The sequence below is a fragment of the Hemicordylus capensis genome, chromosome 4, assembly GCF_027244095.1.
Source record: "Hemicordylus capensis ecotype Gifberg chromosome 4, rHemCap1.1.pri, whole genome shotgun sequence".
Taxonomy (NCBI): domain Eukaryota; kingdom Metazoa; phylum Chordata; class Lepidosauria; order Squamata; family Cordylidae; genus Hemicordylus; species Hemicordylus capensis.
The window spans coordinates 61,072,376-61,095,709 of NC_069660.1; the positions used below are offsets into that span (position 1 = coordinate 61,072,376).

Consider the following 23,334-nt stretch of genomic DNA (forward strand, 5'->3'; position numbering starts at 1 on the left):
CCTCCCTCAACTTTGGTTTCAGGGAATGTAGCCTGCAGTTCAGCATTCACATGTAACACAGGCTGCATTCAACCTCGTGTTGTGGTGGTGAAACTCACTACAACACGAGGGTCCAAATTGGAGTTTGGAGTGCAGAAACACTCTCTGTGAAAATCCAGAGTTTTGAAGGGGTGTCCTGCATTCAGACATACTGGTTTGGCAACCTCTGACCCCTTAAACATCGGTTTCACATTACAGGTGAAACTCGGAAAATTAGAATATCATGCAAAAGTCCATTAATTTCAGTAATGCAAATTAAAAGGTGAAACTGATATATGAGACAGACGCATTACATGCAAAGCGAGATAAGTCAAGCCTTAATTTGTTATAATTGTGATGATCATGGCGTACAGCTCATGAGAACCCCAAATCCACAATCCCAGAAAATTAGAATATTACATGGAACCAAGAAGACAAGGATTGTAGAATAGAACAATATCGGACCTCTGAAAAGTATAAGCATGCATATGTATTCAGTACTTGGTTTGGGCCCCTTTTGCAGCAATGACTGCCTCAATGCGGCGTGGCATGGATGCTATCAGCCTGTGGCACTGATGAGGTGTTATGGAAGACCAGGATGCTTCATTAGCGGCCTTCAGCTCTTCTGCATTGTTTGGTCTCATGTCTCTCATCCTTCTCTTGGCAATGCCCCATAGATTCTCTATGGGGTCAGGTCAGGCGAGTTTGCTGGCCAATCAAGCACAGTACACTGTATACTTTTCAGAGGTCCGATATTGTTCTATTCTACAATCCTTGTCTTCTTGGTTCCATGTAATATTCTAATTTTCTGGGATTGTGGATTTGGGGTTTTCATGAGCTGTACGCCATGATCATCACAATTATAACAAATTAAGACTTGACTTATCTTGCTTTGCATGTAATGCGTCTGTCTCATATATCAGTTTCACCTTTTAATTTGCATTACTGAAATTAATGGACTTTTGCACGATATTCTAATTTTCCGAGTTTCACCTGTATGTGTGAGTGCAGCCTCTGTGAACAGTCACCTATGAAAGACTTGCAGAAGCATATCCTGTTGCTTTTGCAGAAAAACACATCAAAATAGTGCTCCTCTCCGGTGCATTTCACCAAGTGATACAATTTCTACAAATACACCCATACAATTTTGACCATTCATTCATTCAGTGGTTTTCATGTATATGCCTATTCCCAAACACTGCATATGCTCCCAAAAGCTCAAGGTTTAACACAATAGTTCCCAAACTCTGATGGGTTCATACGCCTTCTGACACCAAGTACCCCCAATTGTGGCATGCAAACCACAATTTAGGAATAACTCATTTAACTCATTTGATTCTGAAAACAAACCTTGTGAGGGAGGCTAGGATGAGAGATAGTGGCTGACATCCAGACTAAAGCTGGTGCTATGGGAGAGAGGCAATTCTCACCAATCTCTCCTTCCCTCTGAAACCCACTGAACCACCCCAAAATATGTCCCAGAGGTCACACGGCCCAGGCATGCCCAACTGAAATACATACAAAACTCTGACCACCACACCACACCACACCACACTGACTCTCAGATACAAGAGACAACATTACAAATAGTGCTGTCAGCAGAGCTCCGGAATACGCCATGTTTTAAAAATGTCGATGAATCACTTTTGGCCATGCTACAAGGAAGAAAACAACAAGCAAGCTCTTTCAAGTCTGGCGAGAAAGACTGTCTTGGACTCTCTCCTTCCACTCTTATCGTATCTCTTGATAAAACACCTGGCTGATTCTGCAGATAGACCCGTCTCTGCTAGCAGCCCTCCAACTGTGGCCTTTGGCTGATATTCCGGCTTTGGCAGGGAAGGGAAAATTGGATTGTAGTGTCAGAGTGTTAGCAATGGCCTGTCACTAACCACACAACCCAAGCCCTGATGAATCCCAAGCGACCAACTTTCCTTTATGTCCTGGTGTTGCCAACTGCTATACCCCCATTGCCAGGGAGTCTGCTTTCCATACTCAGGCACTTGGGATGATGTTATCACTTCAGTAGCTCTTGGTCATTTAATCGTGCACAGTGCAGAAAGGGACAATGAGCCCTCAGTGTTGCTAAAAAGTATTGCTGCTCATATAGCTTAGCAGCCAGTGCCTGCAACGCCTTTTGTCAGGAAGCTTTGCAAGAAACACCAAACAGAGGAAAGGACAAGTGAGCTACTGTACCTTTCTCCATTCAGCTCAGCGAACAAAGTCTACAATAGGAGGCACAGGGTGAGGCGTACCTGAAACTGCTTGTTTTCCCTTTACCTGGCTGCTCCATTCTTGCCTAAGCAAGGAATGGAAAGAATTAGGAAACTATCCTTGCAGTCACACCTGTATTTGACATGCATAATTACCACTGGAAATGTCCTGGCACAGCCCACTTATTGGGTAAACAGAACTTTCTCCTCTGGGTACCCCTTCCCAAGGGGAACTGAGAAGATGATTTCCCATGGTCCCTCCTCACATTACTGCTGTAGCCAGGCAGAGTATGAAAGAGACACATTGTATAGGAGGTGCACATACACAGCTGAGAACAAGGCACAATTCACTAAACCATCTTCAGAGATAGTTTTACTGAAAGACTCGAGAGAAATTAAAGCCTCCAATTTGCAGAAGGATTTAATCGTGTTATTAATATCAGCAAAATTTATAATTGCTTCTAACGGGGGAGAAAGAAAAGGAAAAGAAAGGAGAAAGAAAAGTTTCAAAAAATATGGGAAGTCTTAATACAGTACAAATTATCCTCACAAATTAAAGCTTCTCTGAGTGCGAGTTATAAAAATTATTTTTTTAGAAAGGTGGATTTATTTTCTTAATTTTATTGACAGTTCTAAGTCCACATGCCAGAGCGATTAAATAAGATGATTATTATGTGAAATATTTACATTTAAAATTATATGGATATTTTCAGTGCCCTTTTGATATTAATAGTGCTGAATGTCCTTTGTTAGTTTTATGTGGTGCATTGTTTATATTATTGTTGTTTTATGTGCTTTAAAGGGGGGGGACTAAATATTTTTTAAAAGCTACAATTCAGGAGGTACGACCCAGAGATTTGGGCTCTGTGCCAGAAACTTCAAATGGCAATTCCATGGTTGTAAATAGATAACAATAAGTAAATAAACCAACATTTTGCTGTCTTTTAATAGTCTTCCCAAATCTACTGCTTGAGGCACGTCACCTCACCCAGCAGCAAACACGGTGTCCATCTTGATTCTTCCCTCAGAGCTTACCAATAGCCCATCTGTTCTGCATACTGAGAGCTGGTCTGGGCAAAGTTTTAATAGAAAAGCAATATACAAGTTAAAATTGAATCTCTAACTATAAAGTTTACACCTCCTCGGTGGTAATTAGATGCTTTAACAAGCAATTCAGGTAAGAACTAACCTGCCTAATTTCTGTGCAACGGCCATTTTGGATGGGGGTGCATGACATCATCACAGACCACACTGGTCATGTGTCCCTATGTGGCACAACATCTGTACCAAATTTGATGCAAATTGTGGAGTTGCTGGGGAGGGCATACATGGATGGGACAGCAAGGCGATCTCATATTGGTACTTTCCATGCAGAAAGTAGGCTGAACAAAAAGTATCACCTCACCTTTCAGTTTCAGGCTGAAAGCACCCCACTATAAGAAATATTTAAAAAATAAATAATTTAGGCTGCCGCCCAGTTAAACAAATTATGATTGATCCGTTGCATGCATTTTAGGCAATCATCGTTCCGAAATAAGAAGCAGGCTGCCTTTTTCTTTAGGCTATGGCCATGGGAGTCATGTCAGGCATTATCTTAGAATATGCATTTTCTCCTGGATGAAAAGGAAGAGAAAATGCTCCTTTTAAAAAATGCTACTTTCAATTACACCCTTTTAGGGTAATTATTTATTTAACTTTAATGCAGCCCTATAAAAGTAGACTAAAGCAATGCATTTAACATCAATCAGAAGTATCAAATTATTTAAAACCACAAATCATATAGCAGTGGCAGAAGACTAACATTAAGTCAACCCAACTAAGCCCACAGGACCCTATTTCAAAAGAAGAGAATAAATGTTGAATCCCAGTTCAATAGGTCTAGCTAAGCAGCCTTCTCCAGAGACAGAGTTCCAAAGCAAAGGTACCACCACATAAATTCTAATGGTAAAGTCTTCTTGAGGATCCCAGTTTCCATTTCCAAAGGAAATCATTGCTGAAGGAGAAAACAAACATGCTTTGGGGGTGTGGAAGACTTCATTCATAACTTCTATAGCACTTTTCAGGACACAAAGAGCTTACAGCAATTCTTATATCATTTACCTTCACAGCATACCTCTGCAGTTGTAGTCTGCATGGATACACTCAGTACTGTTTAAACACACTACTCATTATTCAGCACAGAACTCAGCTGTATGAAAACCACAAGTAGATGACTGTGTGAGATGATTGTGCATAGCTGCAGTACCTTTTAAAGAGGCAGGGCAATGAAAGCAACTGCTCTGGGACTCACGCACGGAGAGGTCTCACACATGGACAGGGGCCACCTCAACATTGACATATGGTGGAAGGAGACTCAAGGGAGATTTGATTCAGCCACTGGGTCTCTTAGGCTGGGTGCAGACAAAAAAACAAAACCGGAGGTCCCTTCACCTCCAGTTTTTTTAACCAAACGTGGCAAACTGGAGTTAAAGGGGGGGGAAATGGACCCATGGTTTCCCTCCCCAAACTCTATTGCCACCTTCGGTTATCACTCAGTTTTACCTATTCCAACAGGGACCTTTCAATTCCATCTGGGGTTATGCAGGGCCAGTGTTACATTCAAATGCTGGCACCGCAGTTTCACCCCTCTGAAACCGAGTTGAGGGAGGAAGCTCCTCACTCACTCTGGCTTCTATTGGCTGTGTGGGCTGTCTTTCAGGAAAGAAGGAAGCCCACACAGCCAGCTCCCCTGCCTCACTGCAGTCTCCCTGACTGCAGAGAGGCCCCTCTCCCCAACATCCGAAGGTGGATGGGAGAGCAGAGGGGGGAGGGGCACGGAACCACAGATCCATTGGACCCACAGTTCTGTGCTGCGTATTAACTGGGCCTTAGAGTTTTAAGAAGGGCCTGCAGAGCAGTCTGTTTCATGATGTCCACACCACTGAGAAGCCAACACCTCACTCAGCTTCCCCACATGAGTGCATGAAAAGCAATAGACGTGCATGTAATCACAACACAAGATGATTTACACACCATTTGTTCAAATCCCTTCAAAAATAGACTCTGCCTCCATTTCCCAACTGTAACTATAGTTACAAGAAGGGTTGTGAGGGCAAACAAATTAAAATTGTAAAACACATTAAATGTGCTACATACTTTCTTTGTGGAAACGTCTTTGTGAGGTAGGTTACAGTGAGTTCCATAACCAAGCAAAATTTGACTTTGGGTTTCTCATACCAATGCCAACGTTTTTATATACTGTGTTTATGCTGTCTTCTATCCAACAACAACTATTTATTTCCTGCTAGAAATAGAAAATAGCAACAGTTTTAGGAGACTGATTCTTAGTGTTTTCACTTAGTGTTTCATCACATGTGTTGGCAATGGTAGACATCTCCTGTCTAAAGCTTCAGCAAGGTTCATCAATTTAATGGTGGCTATCAGAGCTTGCCCAGACAATCTCCTGTGATCTTCACCGGTGACAAGCAACACCGTCCCATCCCATAGACAGAATCCTCCAATAGAGTTTTAACAGGTTTGAAAAGCAACAAGGCTACCCCCAACATTGCTCCACTATTTTAGAAAACGGATTTACCGTATTTTACGGACTATAAGACGCTACGGACTATAAGACGCACCTTAATTTTAATCCAATTTTTCAGAGTTTTAACATATTAAACTGTTAAAACATATAAGGCGCACCTGAATTTTGGCGGATATTTTTTGAGGGAAAAAGTGAGTCTTATAGTCCATAAAATACGGTATTTTATTTTACCGTGTTCTTGCTGCCTGTGTATGACCACAAGGCCATATCAATGATGAAGTCTACAGTACATTCAGTGCCCCCATTAAAAAACAAAACAAAACGTGAACAGTATCTTTACTTCCTCTCTTCCCACCATGTTATATGAGGATGGAATATTGTGCTACTGGAGTTGCAATAGGCCTCATATAAGTATAATGCTAAGAATCAAATCCTTTGATACTGGTACTTCCCAGAAAGACCCTTAGGCTTGTTGATTCAGAACTGCCTCCAGCTTCCTGATGTCTACTCTGTTTTGCATACGCAGCATTATAGGAATGATAGTTCACCAGAACTTCACTTTCTACAGTATGTCATCAATTGGTTGTTGTCACAATACAAAACCACTAAAATAATCAGCTTTTACAGCAACAATGATAAAAAGGCATGGACTTTTTTTTTTCATTCAGCACCTTTTATAAACATTACTTTACTTGGGCTGCCCACTACTCAAGGATTTGGAGGAGCATCCTATGGCAAGGCAATTGCAGTGAGTCCCCCACAGAGAGGAAGTGAAGCATGCAAACTACAAGTTATCTCATCTTTCTTTTGACTTCTCTAGATGTCTCAGGGAAAATGACATGCTTCAAGAACCTTTATGGTCTTGGAACTCCAACAAATGCCTGATCTCACCATTCACTGGAGTTGTCCCTGTTGGGGAAAATGAATGTCAGATTTCTAGGAACATAGGAAGCTGCCGTATACCGAGTCAGACCATTGGTTCATCTGGCTCAGTATTGTCTACCTAGTCTGGCAGTGACTTCTCCAAGGTTATAGGCAGCAGTCTCTCTCAACCCTATCTGGAGATGCCAGGGAGGGAACTTGGGAACTTCTGCATGTATACCCTTCTCAGTCAACCCTTTCCCTAAGGGAAATATCTTACAGTGCTCACATATAGTCTTCCATTCAAATGCAAACTAGGCTGGACCCTGCTTAGTACAGAGGACAATTCATGCTTGCTACCACAAGACCAGCTCTCCTCCCTTTCTCTTTGTGAGCATATAGGCATTCTTTCTAAACCTTGTGTTAAATATAATTATTCCCACTGTAAAAATGACAGTGGAGGAAAGCTGATGGCACAGTGTTGGTGTCAACGCTGGGAACAGAAGTTGGGGACTTCCTAGCTTCCAGTCTTATGTTCTTGCCATGGGGCCACACCTCTCTGAGCTGTCCTTTCTAGCATTGAGCACAGCCCATAATTTAATTTAATAAGATTCTCAGCTGAACAGCATGAATTAACAAGTATGATCAGCAGAGGCACTCAAAGCCTGCAAGCCCCACCTCCGCTTGAAGGGCTGATATGTAGCAATTTGCTACAGAGAGAAAGCAAACATTAAAGCAAAAGCATGAAGGAGGAAAGCAGACATGCCGAATATGCATGATCAGCGATAAAATAGGATGAATTCCCACATGAAAAGGTCCACACCCATTCCAATCAATTATATTTCATTATTAGTTCAGTGTGAGTGAAAAGATGACTTAATTTAAAGATTAAATAGCTTTTCTAAATATATGAAAAACAAAGCACCATATTGAACCAGAGCCAATCACTTTCACTGCAATGAACTCTTAGTTTCAAAATACAGTGCAGAATCCTCAGCAACACAAGGGAAAGGATATACTTATGATCAGCATGTGCTTCTTAGTAACATTCTTAGTTATGTGGCTTCTCTGCCACAAGATGTGGTGACAGCCACTAGCCTAGATGGCTTTAAGAAGGGCTTAGATAAATTCATGGAGAACAAGTCTATCAATGGCTACTAGTCTTGTGGCTATAGGCCACCTCCAGCCTCAGAGGCAAGATGCCTCTAAATACCAGTTGCAGGGGAGCAACAGCAAGAGTGAGGGCATGCCCTCAGCTCTTGCCTGTGGGCTTCCCAGAATCATCTGGTGGGTCACTGTGTGAAACAGGATGCTGGACTAGATAGGAGTTTGGCCTGATCCAGCAGGACTGTTCTTAACATGCCTATGTGTTTATTTTTGACTTGCCAACTAGCTTGCAGTTGAAATTCTTGAGATACCTGGTTGTCTGGGCTGCTATGGTGATCATTGTCACTGTCATCCAGACTCACCCATACTCACAATCTGTGACTCTTCTGCCCAGTTTTCCTTCCAAATGGCCAAATCAAGCTAAATAAAGCAGCTGAAGATCAGGTTAACCTTGATGATGATGACAATCTGGGTGTGCTTGCTTCTATGAATACCCACATCATAGTTCAACACACTTTCAAAAGGGTCCCCAAAATGGACAACAGAGGAGAAGGAAGTCATCCCAGGCTGACACGCAATAAACTGGTTGTGTGATGGTTTCAGCCCATCTCCAAATTGCAACTCACTGCACATCCTCCATCCATTTTGGGAACCTGTTTTGAAGAGGTGGCGATGAGTTATAACTTCAGTGTCTTTGTCATATCTGGATCTTCTCCAAGGAACTCAGAATGGCATACATGTGATCATATTGCACCATCACCGTGTGGTGCTTGGGGCTGACTTGATCACATCAGAAATGGTAGTCTGAGGACTTGAGGATGCTCTAGGGAGGAAAGGTAATATTGCAGTGTGGGAGCAGGATCATCCTGGAGATGTCCCTCACACAGCAGATTGAGAGGGAACCTATTCTATGTCCTTCCCAAGTGTCACCCTGAGCAAGCTATTATCAAAGTCAGATCAGCATTGCTAGTCATTCATTTGAAAGCAGGAGAACCCCAGCTGAGAAAAAGTGACATGCACAATACCAGACAGTGAGTCCTGCTGTTTAACCTGCATTTTCTAGGCTACTTTCAAAGTGTCTAAGTCCATAAACCTTACCCTACAAATGTAGGAGGCTCGTACGTGCCACGCAGAGACTCTCACTCCTTATCTCTTGTTTGTCTAAGCCAAAGGCTCCCAAACCTTGACACCACCACCCCTTTGTTTCTCTGCAAGCCATTCCTCCTTTTCCACCCATCCTGCAATGTACTCTGCCCACACAGACACTATTCAGCTAGCTAGCTGGCTTGCCTTTCCTATGTTGCAACTGATGCCACAGGCAGGTTGATGGTGCTGTAGGGAAGACAGGCAGCTACAACATTCGCTTGCTCCCACCTCTCATGCGGTCTTCCCCCCACCCCCGAGATCAGGTATTTCACTTTCAGAAACTTTGCTGCTGCTGCAGCCTAGTAGCCACCAGCCCTGTCTGTCAGCTGCAGAGTCCCCCAATAGCAAGTTGCTTTGCTGAGAAAGCAAAGCATTTATACAGACCTATGGGTGGTGGTGGGGGCGGGGCTTGATACAAAGTACATTTATATCCATGCAGTTATGTACAACTATATATAAGACTGTAAACAGTCTCGCCATGGTGTGAGTGGAGTTTGGTAATTTGGAACAATATTCAGTGAAGATCAGTGTGAATGGTTGAAACAAACAAGAGGTATGTGAGGAACTTAGGAACTAACTATGTCTAAAATGCCCATCGTGAATGAATGAATGTTTATTTCAGTCAATGACACATAACAGAAACAACACAATACAGCTCATTTCACATATACAAGGAAATATTATTTAACCAATTCATTCTAATACCATTTACTCAAACTGGATCTAATCTTGCTTGCTGCTGCACAGAATTTAGCTACATTCAGTGTTATGCATTCACTGCCATCTGCTAACAGAAAAGAAACATACCCATCCTCTGGTCTACCAGGGATATTCAATAAAAAGGGGGGAATCAATTCAGAACGAATATCCCTGTAAAATAAGCAATATAGCAAAACATGAGCCACCGATTCTATACCTTGACCACAGGGACAGATCCAATTCTTAATAGGGATTTTCCTATATCTGCCCTCTACTACAGCTGATGGTAAGATGCCCATTGTGTAACAATGCCAGATGCTCCCCGAGCCCGCCAAAGAAGCAAAGCCACATTGGGAAGAGAGAATAGAGAGGCAGCAGGAAAGTGAAAGGGGTGCTTAATCCTTTCTCCTCCCACCACTGCTCTGCTCTGGTGCCTTTCCCATCAGTTGAACAAAACAAGCATTTGGGAGGGCAAAGATGCATGTGAAACCCAATGAGAGAAAATCTGCTGTGAGGAGAGGCATTCTGAAGCAGTGGCTGACATCCAGATTGACAAAGCATGTGTGCAAATGTGTTGCACTACTGCAAGGCTGTTACACTAGCTAGTTGTGCTAACTCTGGAGCTTGCATTCCAGACTAGCATTGCACTAGCACAAGGTGTTAGTGGCACACCTCATACATTTTGCTGGGGACTTTTCTGCAAGAGTGCACAAAGTCCCCACAACCTCAGGCAGCTACACAATCTTCTTGCACAGGTGCTACTTTGTTTGTTGCACAAGTACTTTGCTAGTCAGCCAGTGCAAGAAGGCACGTGACCCCAGAAAGGGGAATAATGCAGCTCCAGAGAACTTTTTATGGAGCCATCTAACACTTTGCCTTTTGCGAAGCTAAATGCATCCATTCCTTTTAATCATTTACAGCATTAAGGCTTTGGGGCACATACATTTCTCATAATGAGCAGGACTTATGCCAAGCAGCATAAGTGGGATATGGGATGAGAGGCAGGCTGAATAGCTTGGAGATTGTGTCAGGGCTCTCCAGTGAACCCAAGGATAGGATGTATACCTAATACTGACATCCGTATGGACATGTTTGAGTTCAGCATGTGAGTCATCTGCAAAAGCCGACTTGAATAACGTTCAACTTGAATAACGTTATATTTGGACAAAGCCTACGCCAAAGAGATTTCCCAGAAGCCCTTATTTGAACATACGAAGGCACTTTATACAGAGTCAGAGAATTCATCCATCTAGCTTAGCATTGTCTACACTGACTGGCAGCGGTAGCTGTACAAAGTTTTAGAAAGGGGTCTTCCATTTACGCTTTCCAAACACACACTCTACCTCTGAGCTATAGACCCTTTCTCAAGACCAAATCCTTTTAAAGGACAGCAAATAAAAGCTGGGGATGGGTCCATAACCCAAGAGCGTAGTGGTTGGACTAAGACTGGGAAGACCCAAGTTTGAATCCCCATTCAACCATGAAACTCACTGGGTGACTCTGGGCCAGTCATTCGTATGTATATATCAGCCTAACCTACCTCACAGGGCTGTTGTGAGGATACAAATAACCATGTACACTGCTCTGAGCTCCTTAGAGAAAGAGTGGCATATAAATATAACATAAATAAAAATTTTAAAAATCTACTTTATATTCAGAAGGTCCCAAGTTCAATCCCTGGCATCTCCAAATAGCACTGGGCAAGACTCCTGCCCCTGCCTGAAACCTTGGAGAGCTGCTGTCACCAGTCAGTGTAGACAATACTGAACTAAACAAACCAATGATCTGACTATAAGGCGACTTCCTATGTTCCTTACAACCCAGTCCGAAGGTTGTTTGTGCAACATCATTGACACAGAAAGAAGCTCTTCAAGAATATCAAAGAAATCCCTCAGCAGAGGTTCCTAACCTTGGTTCCCCAGACGGTGTTGGACTACAACTCCCACCATTCCCAGCCACAGTGGCCAAAGACTGGGGATGATGAATATTGAGGTCCAACCACATCTCGTGACCCAACTTCATGAACCCTTGCCATAGAGAATGGAGCCCATCCATTTCCTCTTGATTCAGGGCACACAACTAAAGTAAGGCTTCAATAAAACGGAGCCACCTGAGAGCAATGAAGCAGCCATTGTTCCTATTTTCTATTTTGAGGATGGGCAGATCAAACAAAAGAGACGATTCAGGACATCAGCAGTTCACAGAATGCTGAAGGGTCATACTCTCCGGTTAAAAAGTGGGGTTGGTCTACAGGTCTTCAGGGGCAACAACCACCACCACAACAAACAGATATAGCTTATATAGCCACCATATTCTGGTGTAATCAGGTGCTGGTGCTAACCTTAAAAGCCCTTTACCACTTCAGACCTGATCATCTTAGTGCTCATGTGCTAAGATCGTCATCAGAGCTCCTTCAGAAGCTGGGCAGATGGCAATCACAAAAAGGGCCTTTTAAGGTTGTTGTGGCACCCCAGCTGTGGGATGCACCCCCTAGGGAAGCTTCCCTGTCACTTAAAAGTAAAGTTGTGCTGTCGAATCAGTGTCGACTCCTGGCAACCACAGAGCTCTGTAGTTGTCTTTGGCAGAATACAGGAGGGTTTACCATTGCCTCCTCCCACGCAGTATGAGATGATGCCTTTCAGCAACTTCCTATATTGCTGCTGCCCAATATAGGTGTTTCCCATAGTCTGGGAAACATAGTCTGGTTTCCCATAGTCTGGGAAACATACCAGCAGGGATTCGAAACAGCAACTTTGGCTTGCTAGTCAAGTCATTTCCCCACTGGACCATTAGGTGGCTCCCCGTCACTCTTATGCTTTTTCAGCAGACCTTATTATTTCCCCTGGCTTTTTTGAACATTTTTTAAATGGTTTTCAATCAGTCTTTTGATGTTGCAGTTTTATTCTGATGCTATTGCTGTTTTGTTCGCAGGTTTCACTGTATTGTTTTATATTTCTGTTATGCTAGTTTTAACGGCCATCCTGAGAGTCTTTTAATACTGAAGTGCTTGAATAGTGCTTCAAGGACCTGATGTAAGTACTTGAGCAAACAAATCGAATAAATACAAAAAACTGAGCTAGGAGAGGAGTCAAGGGAGACATGTTAGCTTCTGCTAATTGCTTGTAGTCTTCTTAGAGAAATATGCCCGAGAACCATGATGGAGCCCAGTCCAGACATTGGGCTGGTTCGGGCAAGAGGTCCGCTGGCACACACAGTGGGATGGGGTTACACCAGGACCCACCCACTGTGATGTAGGCAGAAGATGTCCCAACACACTCTCAGTGTATCCCTTTATCACATGAGGGGGCCGTTAATCTGAATCGCCCCTCTACACACACTCCCAATACTTGATTAAACAGGTCTTGGGAGCAAATGTATAAGGGTAACTCAAATTAACAACTCCCTCATGCAATAAAGGGACTTGCTGAAAGGGTATCTGGACATCCTCTGCCAACATCACAGCCGTCACACTCTCAGCACAACCTCATCTTTATAGATGTGTGCTAGCAGGCATTTTGTCCAAACCAGCCCATCAGAGGTGCAGCTAGGTAATTTTGGACCCTAGATGGAATTAGCTTACCACCTCCTCCCCTCACCTGCAAAATAAGCATTTTACCAGAAACGCACAGGTCTGGACCAGAGTGCATGTGTAGGGGGAGGACTATACAACCCCCAAAGGATCCATACATCTTCTTGACCAGTCAGCACAAACCCACAGATCTGGGCCAGAGTGCTTTCCCACCCAGCCCCCAGCCCCGCAAAAGACTACACAAGCCCCAATAGATTCACATAGCTTCTTGACCATTCATAAACTAAATGAGACACAACACGTGTCCCTTGCTCCACAGTTCAAACACAAAACTAACTCTTTCTGGCAGCTTTACTGCAGTAGGGTGGGGGAATCATTAAAAATTATAGGATTGACCAATCTCCTTGAAATAAAAATATGCAGAGTCCTGCTGATCTTTGACTACATGTGTGCACAGTTTCAGAACTGTAAACCCACTGATTTTGGAAATGTAAAGGATTAGGCAAAGGGAGGGCATCATGTAATGTTTTATGAAGGTAAAAAGGGCAGATTTCTTCACATGGAGGTGGAATTATGATCGGGTGTGTGTGTGTGTGCTTCAGTTCCAGAGGTTTTTGCAATTTTCTGTCATGAAACAAGCCACTTATGGGACTTTTTTGGAAGGTTGTAATTTTTTTAAAAAAATAATCAGATCAACTGATCTGCTTCAAAATCAATACACAAAGTCCTGATAACCTGTCCTATATCTGTGCCAAATTTCAGAATTCTAGGCCAAGCCATTCTGTAAACATAAAATCATGAGGCCCTCTAGGAGAGTGAGCACAAGGACCTGGCCCCCAGGTCCATGCCTAATGGTGTCCCTGTAGCCCATTATGTAGTATGTGCATACAGGTGTCTGCACACACATACATGTCTGTGTGAGTGGCTGCATATGCATTTATTTTAAAAGTGAACTGGGGTGCAGGCCTCCTCAAATGCAGAGTACGGAAAGGAAGTCTATTACTGTACCTGCATTGAACATGTGTAAATAACAGCACAAGCATACACATCCTTAGACTGAACACAGATCATTGAACATAGTGTGTGGATTGGGCTTATGTGACTTTTGGATGAGTCCTGTGTTCTAGGTTTGATGCTTGGTTTGAATTTCACTATTCACCTTGAGGACATGTTGGAGAAAGCCCCTTTTCAGACAGTCCTCATGAAGTCACAAATGCTCAATTCATTGCTTGGAAAGGAGAGGGAACAGACAGCTACATTTCATGAGGACTCAGAAGATAGTTACAAAATGGGTGCCTCCCTGTATATACTGTCTGTGTTTGCACAAGCCGGGGGGTGGGGGGTGGGTTATCTTCATTTTAGAAGAAACTGGAGCCTGAACTTTACCCTCCCAGACAACGATATAATTAGTTCAGATATGTAACTGGGTAGGAGCTATTTCTGTGACATTGCTAACCATGTCATGTCATTCACTGCATTACACATGAGAAGGGCAGCTTAGCTGTTTCTTGAGACTGAGTGCATCCGTAGCTTTAAGGGAGGTGTAAGGGAGAGGGAGGGGCCGGGAACTCGATTCAGGAATCTCTGAGTCAGTGACACCCACAAGCCCACACCCATTTCAGGCTGGGTAACCTGTGTTTACTTTGCAATTCATCTGGTGCAAAACTAAGGTGGGGATTAGCTGAGGCATTCCGTCGCTTTTAGCACATGGAGCATGGAAAGTATGCAACAAACCTTCAGGGAAGGGGGCTGGTAAAATAGTTAGGCCTGGAGTGGCTCCAGTGCCACCCCTATCATCAGTCTGCCTCATGCCGACCACTTCGTTTCTCAATAGGCCATAGCAGGCTCGGGGCAATTATGTATAATTTTTTCGTAACAGAATGTAGCTGTCACCACTGTAGATCAGGTTTATGTTATATACCGGGACTACACAACTTCAGCCTTTCAGTGGTTTTGGACACAAGGGTGCAGCTATAATTGAGCAAAGGGGTTCAAATAACCCAGCCCCCCCCCAGCTCCTGAGGGCCCCCAGCTCCATCCCTCCCTATTTTCCTATTTTCTTCATTATCTTCCTCACTCTGTGGGGCCGCTGGAGAGAGGGGCGAACACGGGCCCCTTCTCCCCTAGCTACGCCCCTGTTGGACCACAACTCCCATCACCCCCAACCACAGTGGCATTATGGGAATTGTTGTCCGGCATCTGTAGGAAGGCCAATGTTGTGTAGCCCTGATATATATCATATAAAGATGTATTACATCTTTAATACACCTTTGGACATAACCCGCAGTTCGCCTCCATTCCCCCAGCACACTCCCAGACTATCATCATTTGCAGTTTGGGAGGCTACAAAGGGGGAGGAACTGGCTGTGTAGGCTTCCTCCAACAGAAGGACAGCTGCGGCAGCCAACTGCATTTAAGAGAGGGAGGAGTTTCCCACAGTTAACTCTGGTTTGTGCATCACGTAGGAGGCAATGGTTTCATGAGTATGACTTAATTCCAACCGAGGGTTCATTCCAGGGGAAGAATCAGAAACATGGTTGGGTCCAGGTTGGGGAGAAGAATTGGATCTGAAGCTCTGGTTATTTGGACATCATGGGGCGGAGGAACCTGAGATGATTTGCCTCAGATTACCCATGATGCCAAAAAGTTCCCAGTTTTAAAAAGCATGTAATTAAGTTCCATCAGCAGAAAGCAGACAAGTGGCCAAAATACAAGGAAACGATGGGAATGTTCACATGGAAAGGGCTCAAACCCTGGTTTGTGATCCTGATTGGCAGGCAAATGCAAATTGTACACTTTGCCTGTTCAGATGAAATGCCACTCATGGTTTGCTGTGAAAAACAACTGCAAGTAGGAAACTGCCACACATCAAGCAGGGAGCACACAGAACTGAGGCTCCTCAAAGCTCACTCATGTAATCATAAGATCATAGCTAGAGCTAGACTAGAACCAGAGGGCTGAAAGGAAGCAGATTTAGACTAGACATTAGGAAGCATTTCCTAACTGGAAGAGCTGTATGAGATTGGAACAGTTTGACTCACACAGCAGAGGGCTCTCTCTCCTTCATTGGAGGGTTTCCAACAGAGCCTGGCCAACTATCAGGAACGCTGCACCAGCTTCCCTTCTCTGAGCAGGGGTTGGACGAGAAGCTCTCCAAAGTCCCTCACAACTCTTATCATTCTTTGATTACACCCAGTGAAGCTTGAGGAGCCCAGGGCCTCTGTGCTCCCTGCCCTCGCTGTGCCAAGTGCGGCTGTTTCCTACCTTTAGCCTTTCTTTCAGGTTGTCATTGTGTCCGAGTAACCTCTCAGTAGCTCAGCAAAACAACTGCCTGTCCAAGTGCAGCAGACCAACCCTTGAAGTTGCTTGGCTGTGGAGATGTAGGCTACCTCATGCACGGGATCTGGCTGCTTATTTTTTCCATGCAATCGTCATCTGCACACATGCATTTCTACAACGGCCGCAACACTTTTTGCCATCAGAGAAATTATTGCTAATTATTATTGCCAGCTACCATGGCTTGTCACCTATATCGGGCAGCAGTGATATAGCAAGATGCTGAAAGGCATCATCTCACACTGTGCAGGGGGAGGCAATGGTAAACCCCTCCTGTATTCTACCAAAAGAAAACCACACAGTTGTGTGGTTGCCAGGAGTCGACACTGACTCAATGGCACAACTTTACCATGGCTTATGTCCATGTCCAACCCATTTCTTCCTGCAACACTACACACAAGAGAAATCGTAGGAATAAAATAAATAGCCCAATCGCATGTGTGAGCCGACCCTATAACAGCTGCTGCAAGTCCAAACTTTTAGGAGGTGGGAGATGACACAAAGGTGTCCCAGACCACTAGAAAACAAGTTAAACTAAGACAGGGTCTGATAAATGTTTCACTAAGGGGACCCAAGAAGAAAATGTTTCATTCAGATCTCACATCAATGTCAACTTTTGATCTGGATATCAGGGTTTCTCTGTTAGTCCCCTCAGTGTGTTTCACACAGCAGGTTTTACCATGAATTCATTGTGTGGCTTTGTTGCAAGTCTGAAGCTGCCCCCCAAAATGACACACAAAAATGTTTTTTTAAATCTTGGATATAAACCGAGCTACAAAGAAAAACCCAAATCGTGTGTGAAGTGCTTCCCAATAGTTTGCAAGGACTTCTGAGTAGATCTGGCTGATATGTAAACACCCTGCCCCCCGCCCATTCTGGAGGAGATGCGAGCTAAAAGCCCTGTGTGAAAAATGCCCTGCTAACTGAACAAAGAGGCATTTTTTAAAGTGGTGATCCTCTTGTTTAGCAGGGGCAGAACAACTGGCCCTATTCAGCCCCAGGACACCATTCTTCCAGTGGTTGTTGCTGGTGTTTGCCTTATGTTTCTTTTAGACTGTGAGCCCTTTAGGGACAGCAAACCATCTTCTTTATTTCTGAGAACGTGTGTTGAAAAGCAGTATATAAATATTCATAGTCATCATAGTCTATAGTAAACTCCCACAATGGGGCTGTTTGGACAGAATGCCAAGCCATGGCTTTGCTTTATTAGAATGAGCTCTGAGGAGCTTCTGCTTTGTGCACTCCATCTTCCCTTCCCTTCTCTCCTTGCATGTCGTCATCAGTGATGTCCAGTCCTTGTTTGTGGCAAGCCACAGATTGCTGTTCCATCCGGACAAATGATGGCTTGCGCTTGCTTGAAACCCACATTTGCAAAATGGGTTTCGATAACATCCAGGGGCAGCCCTTCCATGAGGCAAGGTGAGGCAGTCACCTCAGGCAGCAGATTATTGGGGCACCAGTGAGGCAGCAAGATCTCCTCCACACACACTAGGGGGAGCAAGGGGAGGAGATGCATGCAACAAGGGGCATTGTTTGGCACCCTGCCTCAGGTGCATAGAGGTCTTGAGCTGCAGGCAAGTGTAAACCATAGTCTGCCTGGTTCAGATGGAATGATCAGCTATGTTTTGAGGGTTGAGGGTTGTATTTTTTGGGAGTTTTTTTTACAAGCAAGGCTCAGAAGTTACTGATCACTGTGCATAAGAAAAGGAGGGAATAGGAAGACAAGGGAAGAAGGGAGTCCATGTTTTTGTAACGTCAAACCATGGCCCAGTGTTACATTTAGGAACCCAGGAAGCTACTTTATACCAAATCTAGCTAATAATAATAACTTCATTTGTTCATTGATTGATTGATTGATTGATTGATTAAGTGCCGTCAAGTCAGTGTCAAATCTTAGTGATCCCACCCCATTAAAAATTGTTATCTGGGCAGCTCACAATAATAGAATAAAACATAAAATTAAGCACATATAAAAAGAAAAAGAAAAACAGCAATGGAAAATACAATACAAAATGGTGTTTTTTTAATTTAAAAAATCAAAAAACACCCCACCAGTTTTTAAAAGCCTGAGTGAACAGAAAGGTCTTCACCTAGTGTCTAAGAGAAGAAAGTGATGCCACCAGGTGATCCTCACTGGGGATCCATAAACAGGGTGCCACCACTGAAAAGACCCTCTCCCTAGTAGCCACCTGCCTCACCTCATTTGGCTGGGGTCCTGGGAGCAGGGCCTCTGAAGAGGATCTCATAATCCAGGTAGGGACAAATGGGGCAAGGCAACCAGGTAACCTAGTCCCAAGTCTTTTAGGGCTTTAAAAATTAAAACTAGTATTTGAACAGACCTGGTATCTCTCATCCCAGAAATTGTTTCATTGCTGTACTACTGAACGTAGTACACAACACAGTACCAGTCTTAGATCAATTGCACCTGAAGCAAAGATAGATAGATAGATAGATAGATAGATAGATAGATAGATTCCTCTCTTCCTACCCCACTCCTTGCATTTATTTTTTAAAGCAACAGACCAAAGAAATAGATTGAGGGTTGGGAAAAGATTCCCCAGTGGAATCTGCTGCCCAAAGTGACTGTTTTGAAATTGCTTCTTGGGAAGACCTTTCTTTATTCAACATGACTGATATCTGTACGTATTTCTTCATATATTAGTTACTGGCCCCAGAGAACATCCCACAATCCTGGGAGAAGGAAGGAAGGAAGGAAGGATGTATGGACAGGAAACATGAATTACAGAAGACAATGTGAAAAACTGCAAAAGAGAGCACCAAGAAAACTTAAGAGATTGCCTTCTTTGGCGTGAACCCAGCCGCCTATTAAGATCATCTGGAGAGGTCCGGTTATGGTTGCCACAGAATCATTTGGTGGCAACTCGGGACTGGGCCTTCTCCGTTGGGATATGCACGAACCAGTTCGGAGGCCCCTTTATGGACCTCCGAACTGATTCAAAGGTCCAGAGATTTGGCTGGTTTGATGGGGGGTGGTTACCTTTAAGGAGCAGGGAGAGTGCTCTTAAACTCCCTCCACCATGGAGGTGCCAGGTGTGCGTGTGCGATGTGCGCATGCACACCAGTTACTTCCGGTCCATCATGCACCAGGGCAGCAAGGAGGTACACTGGAACACCCTCCCTGCTCCTTAAAGGTAACTCCCCACCATCGAACTGGCCGTCGCCAGTTCCATGCACATCCCTACTTCTCTGTGGCTGCCCTGGAGCTTTGGAATTCACTCCCTGATGAAATTAGAGCATCTCCTTCTCTGTATGCTTTTAGTAAGACAGTGAAGACGTACCAGTTTTCCCAGTCTTTTGACTGAAATTGAAATTTTAATTTGTTTCTACTCATTGAAATTTGTATCTGTTTTATGAGTTTTAACTGTTTTATATTGTTTTAATATTATGTTTTACCTCTTCCATGCCTGGAGCTTTCTATATCAGGTGGTATAGAAATATGATCAATCCATCTGTCAATCAAAGAAGGGCCCTTTGCCACAACACTGCATCCCACTGCTGTTCACTCTTGGCAGCCTCACAGCCCTCCACATGGGAATCCGTAAGCAAAGGGACCCGAGTGATCATACAAAGCTTTCTATAGAGGCTCAACCATCAGGAGAGGCCGACTCCTAACTTTAGCACTGAGCAGATTCGACAGATGCTGCCTTGGACTTGGGGCATCGCTTGGTAACTAAACACGGAGACACTTTTTGATCATAGTAAAGCACTGACTCATTCTTTGAACTAGAAGCAAGCCAAAGGGCAAAGCTTCATATTTCAATTCATATCCGAGAATTCTGTTTCCACCCCTCTCTCCTATTGCTTAGGTTTCCCCTTTATCCCAGATATCACTGTCCTGGATTTTGAGACAACGCTGTTCTCCCCACCCCCAGCAACGCTGCCTATCTTAAGCTGACACCCAGGTACAAGTTACATAACTCTGTACATTTTAACCATCCTGCTGAATGGCCTCCAAGGGTGCTGTCTATGAAGATCTCGCTTGTGTAACCTCCATTTGTTCCAATGACACATGCATGGGATTCTCTCATGGTTACTAAAGCAAACAGGTTGTGCAACAGTGTGCTTGCTGGATCACACCCTAAGCTCAGCTTAAACTAAGATCAATCCCCATTCTCTTCATGGATGCTGTTCTGACGCCATTTAGAGCTGACACCTTCCCATCTGAGCCTCCAGGTGGTTGTACCACAATTACAAACTACAAGAGGGAAATCAAGCCCACGGAATAAACAATTCTACTGCCTCCAACTCAGGAGGCACGCACGAAATATTCCTCTAAAGGTTTCCTAATGGCAGCAAATCAGCACAACTGTAATCTCACATAAACGTCAAAGGTTTATTGACAGATGTCTGGTGGAGATGCTCCTCAGTTTATGCTCTACCCCCTCATATCCTTGCTTTAAAAGAAGACCTGCTGGAATCCTCCTTGTTGTTTTTGAGAGAGCTGATCACAGGCTGCTAGTTTAGTTTTGCAGGTTGCAACAAGTTTCTGTTTAATCCAGTCATTCTTACCAAATGCTTCCTGCAGCTGCCCAGTTCTACAGCTACTTCATAAGGATCTCTCGAAAGGTACAGCTGAAGCACCCCAATCAGGATCACAGTCGCTCACCCCACCTCTCTCCAATCACCCCCTATAACTGAACAGCCTACATGCTGGAGTTTGATCAGATAAAGTTGCACAGCGAGAGCACAAATCAGCTCCTCTGGTAGTCCTCTCCCTCCCTTGAAAGCTCAAAAAGAGGAAAAGCCATACTGACCAGAGCGTGCCAGGTTGTCAGAGCTAACCTCCTGTGTGAAGATCCATGGGGGGTTGGTGGCGTATAGAGAAGTGGCGGAATTGTTGTTACTGTTGGCATGTTTTTTCCCAAAGAGCTTGCTAAAAGTTCCCTGCATGGAGTTCTTTTTCATCTTTGCTTCTGCCCTCTCTGATGCGTCTCCAAAAGTTCCCTCTAGCAAGACATATTTCCAGTTTGCTCAGTTATTACCACCCAGCACGCAGAGGCTCCAACAGGTGCTAGACTGCTGAGCTACCTTGTCAGCTGCTTTAAAGGTAAACCACCTGAGCAGGTAGAGGGGGTTGGCTGCTGTCAGCTGGCCACACCCCGTAGCAGCCACTTCAGTCACATTCTTTCCTCGCTGCTACAATGAGCCATTGTTAAAACCAGCCCTTCTTTAGCCCAGAGACTTGTGAAGGTCTTTCCCCAAGGTGCTGCTGCCACGTCCAAGACAGTCTGTAAGACTCACAAAGGTTTCCATGAAAAGCAGTACAAATCAAACATGCCTTTCAGGTTGTCAGAGGCAAAGTCAAGTGAATAAAAAGCATTGGTTGGCAATACGTATGTTACCCAATCTACCAGGTTAATATTTATTTAGGTTTGTAACCTGCCTTATTTCATACCTGCCAACATGCCTTTTCCCCCATTATGATGAATGGGGAAATAGGGACATGTTGGCAGTTATGTTATTTGTTTGGTCTCAGAATAGGTAACAACATTTGAAAATGCGCAGTTCAAAAATGACATATTGAAGGGAAAAAAAAGATAAAACAGAAATATTTTTCAGAGATGCAAGTTTTGGGCAGTATAGCAATATTTTAAACAAATAAATAAAATAAATAAAATACTGTGTACAGTTAAAACAACTCCCTTATCCAGAGCCACTGAATTCTTGCCTTCATAACATCTCTGTGAGCTCAGGCTAAGGTTTTGATGAGCCTCCCCATGGCCAAGGAGCTGGCATGGGGAACTTTTCTCCATGGGCCCTCACCATGTGTACTATATATACAGAGGCAGAGGTATACCTAGGTAATTTGGGAGCCTGGACCTAAAGACCTTTGGAGGCGCTCCCTCCCCCTCTCCCCTCCCCACACCCCGTGATGCATGCATATTTTTAACACATGGTTTCCTGAGGACAAAAACAGCAACTGAACTCACAAGAATCTAAGAATATAAAACAGGCATATTTATGCAAATATGCATTAGCAGAAACATTGCAACACACTACTTCACATATTCCCATCCCACATATTTCTTTCCTCACTCCCCCCACCCCGACCTCTGTCTTTAAAGCAGAGGTAATGCTTGGCTGCCCAGCACAGGTCACCATCGGCCGCTTTGTGCAGCAGCGTGGTGTGAATGCCACACCACCCAGGACAGACTAAAGAAGATTTGGGGGCCCCCAGGGGTGTGGAGGCCCTGGACTTCTGCCCAGAAGTCCAGGTGTAAGAGGGCCTCTGTACGGAGGGAATGATTAAGAATTTGCTTTCAGCCTGAAACAGAGATCATAAAGACAGAAAGGCAGAAGAGATCTGTTTTCCAAGAAGGAAGTGCCTCCTTCTGAATACTTGTCCCCATCACCACCATAACATTAAGTGGCGGTAAACCCATCCTGTTTCCTCATCACATGGGCTATCTGCATGCCAACATTAGACTCCTTCAGGAATGTGCAGTGCTGGCACAGAGATGGTCTATGTAGTGATGAATTATACGCTTAGTGATTCCACATGTTAAAGCAGCAACAGAGTTTTTGGGGAAGTAAAACAGAGCAACTTCAGGAACATCCGCATGGGGTTTCACCCTTGTGTAAATCAACTACAGCTTTCAGAATAAAGATACATTAGGAAGGTTTGGAAAATCACTTCTCTCTCAGTGCTCTTCTCCATCTACACATTTTCCCTAGACCACCAATAATCTAGAACCAACACAGTGGATGCGTAAATTCATATTGAACAAGCACAAATGTAGCAAAAACTGAATTTCTTCCTCTGAATTACTCAAATAAGCTCTTCACATGATCCATGTGAAGAACTTCAGGTGAGTCTGCAGACGATCACCCAGCTCAGTGGGTGCGCAGTGCATTATGGGCAGCCTCTCGACACGTATCGGGAG

At 44.0% G+C, this 23,334-nt stretch overlaps 1 protein-coding gene across 1 annotated transcript in view; it reads right to left on the reverse strand.

Moving 5' to 3' along the window:
* The window catches only part of C4H6orf132 (chromosome 4 C6orf132 homolog), a 51,320-nt gene extending 29,965 nt beyond the window's left edge, over positions 1-21,355 (reverse strand). The window contains exon 1 of the mRNA XM_053248887.1: positions 21,205-21,355. Coding sequence (XP_053104862.1) covers positions 21,205-21,355 — 151 coding nt within the window. The remainder of the gene's footprint in view (positions 1-21,204) is intronic.
* Positions 21,356-23,334: the final 1,979 nt, after the last annotated feature.